This window comes from Chrysochloris asiatica, unplaced genomic scaffold, assembly GCF_000296735.1.
Source record: "Chrysochloris asiatica unplaced genomic scaffold, ChrAsi1.0 scaffold00092, whole genome shotgun sequence".
Lineage (NCBI taxonomy): Eukaryota > Metazoa > Chordata > Mammalia > Afrosoricida > Chrysochloridae > Chrysochloris > Chrysochloris asiatica.
The window spans coordinates 804,901-811,124 of record NW_006408610.1 but is presented as its reverse complement, the minus strand read 5'-3'; the positions used below and the strand labels follow the sequence as shown (position 1 = coordinate 811,124).

At 57.7% G+C, this 6,224-nt stretch overlaps 1 protein-coding gene across 1 annotated transcript; it reads right to left on the bottom strand.

The window, feature by feature from the left end:
• Nucleotides 1-264: 264 nt before the first annotated feature.
• Nucleotides 265-5,673, bottom strand: ISL2 (ISL LIM homeobox 2). Its single transcript, XM_006866456.1, has 6 exons — nucleotides 5,538-5,673; nucleotides 4,553-4,742; nucleotides 4,048-4,310; nucleotides 2,131-2,414; nucleotides 1,485-1,652; nucleotides 265-1,051 (listed from the first exon to the last, which is right to left on the bottom strand). Exons 1-6 carry the CDS (start codon nucleotides 5,593-5,595, stop codon nucleotides 935-937), a joined length of 1,080 nt encoding a protein of 359 aa, XP_006866518.1. The 5' UTR covers nucleotides 5,596-5,673; the 3' UTR covers nucleotides 265-934.
• Between the last annotated feature and the right edge of the window lie 551 nt (nucleotides 5,674-6,224).

Genomic DNA, 6,224 nt, shown 5'->3' with positions numbered 1-6,224 from the left:
GGGCCCGGAGCTCGCGCGCACGGCGGGGCCACGAGGGCACACGGACGCAGCTCCGCCCCCGCGAGACGCCCAATCGCCGCTGGGCCCGCCCCATGTCGGGTCGGGAACACGCGGATAAGGGCGCGCGACGCGCGGGCTCAACTCACGGGCTTCCAGACACCGACTCGGTGGATTGACTTTCGTTGAACTAAATCCAAATCCCGACATTACCTTGCCCAGCCCTCCCGCTGCACCCATCGCACACAGGAGCAGCTTCGCATCTGATTATTATTTTTTATTAAGATCAAAATATCCGTCCCACTATGAACTGGCTGTTCTCACAATAAATAGCAATAACTTACGTTTGTTTGTTCGGCAAAGGCTCACACACTCTGTCCTCCGTCGATTGATAATTTAAAATATTTTCAAAGAAAGTCTCATTTCTATTTCCCCTCTCAGCAATCATGCGCCTTGGGGGTTACGTGGCTGTTATTTGGGGGCTTCCCCGTTCCTCTTCCCTCTAAGGCCCAGGAGTTGGGGGCGGGCTTGGGGGGAGAAGACCCCGTGGGCGAGCGCGGAGCTGGCGCGGCATGAGAAGGACCCTGCGTGTTCTCCACGCTCAGGGTGAATGAATGGGCGGGGTAGCGCAAAGAGACAGGGCGCCAGCGGCCACAGTAGCGTGGGGGAAGCGAGGGCAGAGCTAATTTCTAGTAAATCTCAAATTCTGGTTCTGAAAAAATAAGTCTTTGGAGCCGGGCTCTTCAGTCTGGTGGAAAGCAGGTTGCGCCCTGGCGCTTTTGGCTGTCCTGACCGCTTTCTCGGCGCTCTCTCGTTAAATAACAATAATAAGAATTTTAAAAGCGAGAGAGTTTTCTGAGCTGGAATGGCCTGAGCTTGGGTGAGTTCTCATGCAGGGAGCATGCGAGGTCCGCCGGCTGGCGGGAAGGGGTCCCCCTCACGTCTCCACAGGGCTCGGCACCATGCTGTTGGGGGTGTCGGGGAGCTGTGAGGACAGGGAGGTCACGTCACTGCCAGAGGAGTTGCCCAGGGAGCCGGACTCGGAGAAGGAGACCTGGGGCAGCGAAGACACCAAGGAAGCACGAGTGAAGACATGCCCGAGCTCGTGCCACGGGTGGGAGGGAGTAGTGTCCTTTGGGGACCGGCCACCGCCATACCGAAAGGCTTGCTGAGAAGGCGACCAGATCCCCGGCGCACACTCAGGGATTAGGGCTGGGGCGCAGGCTGGTTAATCCCAGCGACATCTCCTACACGCACTTGAATCCAGAGACCCAGTTTAGAGCGAACTGTGCGCTGGAATGCTGTTGTAACCACTCCCCTTCCCCACTGCTACCCCACTGCCGAGAGCTGTCCTCCAGCCCCCCACTTCATCTCAGCACCCTCCTTCCAGCCTCAGCCACATCGCCACTGTGCCGGGCTATTCCATCCCCATCCCTCCTGCAGGATCTGTGGGAGTCTCGAGGTCGGGGAGTAGGGCAGGGCCTCACCAGCTGCTGGAAGGCGGGTTGGTCCAAGTCGCTCTGGAGGGCGAATTCGCTGAGCGCTTTCCACGGAGGCTGGTAAGTCTGAACCTCCACTGCGCTGCCCTGCACCGCGCTCTCGTGGTGGATGGGGCTGCCGGCCACCAGGGGCGTCCCGGTCAGTCCCTGGAGGCTCTGCGGGGCAAGGAAGGTGAGAACACTCGAGTTAGATCTTGTCTTTTCCGCCAACATAAGAGACTGGGACCCGAAGCAAGGGCGCACGATTTAAAGCCTGCAGCGCTGCGGGGTGGGGTGGGGGGCAGAATACTCCGGGGCCTGCAGGCCGACCCCGTTGCTCTGCCTCAGTGTGGGGAGTCAACCACACGAGAACGAAATCCAAGGCCTGCGCTCTCATTCCTCGCCAGAAATGCCAAGGAAAGGCCGAGGGAAGGACACAACCTGGCACTGGGTTTGCCGGCGGGCAGGGAGCAGACCCGACCTCAGATGCAGTAATTACTGGACCTTTAAACTCTAAGGCAGGCTTTACTGTGAAGGCACAAGCACACAAGGTTTGGAGAGGCCAGTTTCCCCCTGAATCTCCCCAGAAGGAGAGCGGGCCCAGAGAAGCGCACACCCTACCGGTCCGGATCCCTGGGGCCGCGCAGCCTCTCACCGTCTTGTCATTATGCTGTTGCTGCTGCAGTTGTTTCATGAGAATGGATTTCTTCTTGTCCTTGCAGCGCTTGTTTTGAAACCAGACGCGGATGACCCGCGGGCTCAGGCCGGTCATCTCCACCAGCTGCTCCTTCATGAGTGCGTCCGGCCGCGGGTTGGCGGCGTAGCACGTTCGCAGTGTGTGCAGCTGCTTCTCGTTGAGCACGGTTCGCACGCGGGTTGTCTTCTCCGTCTGCTTGTGCACGTGCGGTCGCAGCGAGGGCTGCCGGGCCGCTCCGGGGTCTACGTAGACCGAGGGGCGAGAAATGACCAAGGGGCTGCGACCCACCGGCCGCGCGGCCCGAGCCTTCTGGGGCCTTATTTCGTTTAGTTTTGTTTTGTTCGTTTATTTCGTTTTACTGTTCATCTCCCTTTCCTTCCGTTCACCTTACCCCGGAGGGAGCTGTGCATTTCGTCCCTTCCCCTCGCTCCTCCGCTAGGCTGCCTCGCAGCCATCTCCCCAAAGCCCAAGTCGAGCCCCGGAGCTTAGAGCTAGGCCACCGCGAGATGGGAGTGGCTGCTCCCGGCCATGCATCCTCTCCACACGCGACCCTGGAAGAGCCTGCTTGGGCCCCCGCTGATCAATGAAACCCTCTGGAAGAAGTCGGAGTGTATGAGGAAGAGGAAGGAGGCGAGCACGCTGCTCCGGGGGTCGGGGGAAGGGGTGGCGCGTGTTCCGGGGGCTCTCTCTGGTTCGGAGGCCGCTGGGACCCGGGTCGGTTACGGCTTGGGCGGGCATCCAGAGAGGAGACGGGTTTCTTCCGCCCGCCCTCAGACCTCCGCCTCCAGCCTTTTCTCGCTAGGCTCCAGGTTCCCCTGCCCAGCAGCCGTCCACCCTCGGGACTAGAGTCTCCTTGCTTGGTTTCAGGTTCTCTCGGCCCTGGGGAAGCAGGGCCTGATTCAGGCAGCCGGCAACCCGCAACAAACAACTAACAGCCCCCTCAGTCAAGACTCTCCAGATGGAGGAAGAGGGTGTGCACAATGCCCACAGGGCTGTGTCTCTACACTCGTGCATATATATCGCACTTTTTCGATTTAGATCCCCTCCAAACGTTTCTAGATCTGGATAAATATTTATAAATAGCCCATGGTCCAGGGTAGGGAGTGCTGCAAAGCCACACAGCACCAAGAGACTAAGCCTGGTCTGGAGATCGTTTCAGGCCTGTGGTTACCTACTGGGATCTCACCCTGCTTGGACCCAAGAAACTGCTGCTTCTCCCCAATCCTGCCTGTTTAACCACACACTCAGACCCCTTCCTTGGCAGCTCCTGACGAGGGCCTGGTCCCTGGCTCCTTAATACTCCCGGCTCCACCAAGAAACACTCAATTCAATTGCCAATCAAACCGAGCCTCAAAAATCACACAGATGCCCCCTCTTTGACAGGTGGGTGGCCTTCAAAGTCATCTTTACTGGTGGGGCTCCTGGCTGACTGAGCCTAGGCCCAGCTCTGGTGTTAAGAGCTGGATGCCTTACACACATCGTCCAGGGTAAACTTATCTTTCCTTTCTGACAATAATGCTTATTCCTGGAAGAAATTCCGAAAGCAAGCTCCTCTGACAGGCATCCCTGAAGATTCCCTGTTGTCTGTCATACACCCTCCTGCTCCCAGCAACCTGTCCCTCAGTTTCTTAACCACAGAAAACACAATTTCCCACACTTGCACATTCATACACACTTCCCGGCTCAAGTTGACACACACAATTCTTCCAGTACACAGGAACACACACACGCAACTAGCACACAATTCTGCGTTCGCACCGAAAAACACACAATACGGGCAAAGGAACCACACACACACACACACACACACACACACACCCGCTCACTCCGTTCACACCGGGGCAGGCGGCAGAGATTCCGGCGCGCGTCGCTTACCTGGTAAATGCAGGCCGCGGGCGCCGGCGAGTGGGCCAGGGCTGCGCGGGCTGCCGGCCGCGGCGCGCTCTAGCAGGAGGCCGTGGTCCGCACGGCAGAGCAGCTCGTGCTCCCGCAGTGAGAACTCGTCTCCGGGCAGCAGCTGGCGGCTGCACACGGAGCAGCGGAAGCACTCGATGTGGTACACGCTGTCCCGCGCTCGCATCACCAGGTCGCTGCTGCTGAAGCCCACCTGGCACTTAGCGCACTTGATGCCGAACAGCCTGCGGACCCGAGGTGCGGATGGCATGAGCGCCCGGCCGTGGCCCAGCCCACGCCCTGCGGCCACCCTATCCTCCCCGGAGCTGATCTCCCACCTAGGAGTACGCGCGCCCTGGTCACTCTGTGGCCCACGAGGAGGCTGCGGGGACCCCCTCTCAAGGGGATACGTTGGCCAGGCGTGCGTCTGGGGATGGGGAGCGCGGGCGGGCTGCCATCCCGGAGCCGGGGCCCCGGCGGGCCTCACCTGACGTAGTCCCGCTTGCAGTAGGTCTTCCCGTCTCTCACGAAGCACGTGCAGGTCTCGTCCAGGTACTGGCTGCACTCGGCGCACTTGAGGCAGGCGGCGTGCCACTCGAGGTCCGGCGACACCCGCAGGATAAACTGATCGTGGATCTGACTCCCGCAGCCCACGCACATGGCCGTCCCGGGTTTCTCTGGCGGGGAAGGGCGCGGGGCCCGCATCAGGCCTGGCTGCCAGGACCCCGGCGGGCCTCGGCCACTCCAGCCCCAACCCAACCCGCTCGATCTCTCGCTCAAGAATCGGAACCACAAGGAAAAGGAAGGAGATAGGCTTTCTAGAAATCCAGACAATTTGGAAACGAAAAACCAAATCCGCTGAATTTGAAGGCTTTTGGCCTTCCCCCCGAAATATTTTCGTTATTACATGAACTGGGAAGCACAGTCGTTTATCGATCCATCTTGTAACTGAATGCTAACACGAAGGTGAGAAGAAAGAGTAAATAGATATCTAGGCACTGCAGACGCCACCACAGCAAAACGGACGGTGATGTCCCGGCATTTCCGCCCTCCTATCCCAGCCCAGACACATCGGCTATTAACAGAGTCTCTGCTCGTCCTCTCTGACACTTCTTAGTTTAAATATACCTGGTCATGCTAGAGAAATCTTCCTTAATTGAAAGGCTAACACACAAATAAACAAACAAAACCTACATCCCTAAATCAAACCTAGTTGCCTTGGCGCAAAACAGAAGCCGATTTCACAGCCTGAGGTCAGACTAGTCAGCTTGAGAAATAATGTTTAGTTAGGAAATAAAACAACGGAATTCCAAAGGATAAGCAGCGTTGCAGGAGAAATGCATTCGTTTTAATTTTTTCTCTCCTTAAGTATCTTGTCAAATAAAAGCCACTTGTAGAATCCGTTAAACATCCTTCTGCTTTAGAAATATTGCATATTAACCACACGCATACACACACAGAGAAAGACTTACTCTTGGAATGATCTCCCATAGCACCCAGAAAAGGATAATGAAAAAGAATATCCACCATGCAGAAAAGAGATTTGCGTAAAGTGTGCGGCCAGGGGCAGAAGGACTAGGGTCGCGCGCCCAGCCTCGGTTCTTTGCTAACTAACTCCTCCTGCCCCGCGGAGTTGAAGGCGAGATTCCGCACCGGACCGCACGCAGCATGACGTCAGCACGCACTCGCCCCGGGCCGGAGCTGGAGGCGGGACCTGTGGCGTCACGAAGCTTCCCCAGAACCGCTGGGCATGCGGGGGAGGTGTTGGGGACCTGGGGTTGATGGGCGGGGTGGGTTGGATGAAAGGCGGGGGTGAAGGGAGATTGGTTGGAAAGAAATGGCCAAACCCTGATTGGTCCGGAGTAAACAATGGAGCGCAGCCCCCTCCCCCGAAACCTACAAGGATCCTCTCCCCAGCCCCGGGTCTGGCGATCAGGGTTGGACCTAGAGTCACTGCGGAGTTTCTCCCCGGCTGCTGCAGCTCTGAGCTTCCTTTGAGCTTACGGGGCGGTCTCCTCAGGCACGTCTGAGCGGAGTAGGTGATGGATACTTCGGGTGAGGTGAAGGAGTCTCCTGTAAAAACTTCCTTCATTTATGCAATTTTTAAGAAATCAAAAACACTCTCTTGGGACGAAGGAGTTAGTGGAAGGGGAGACTCC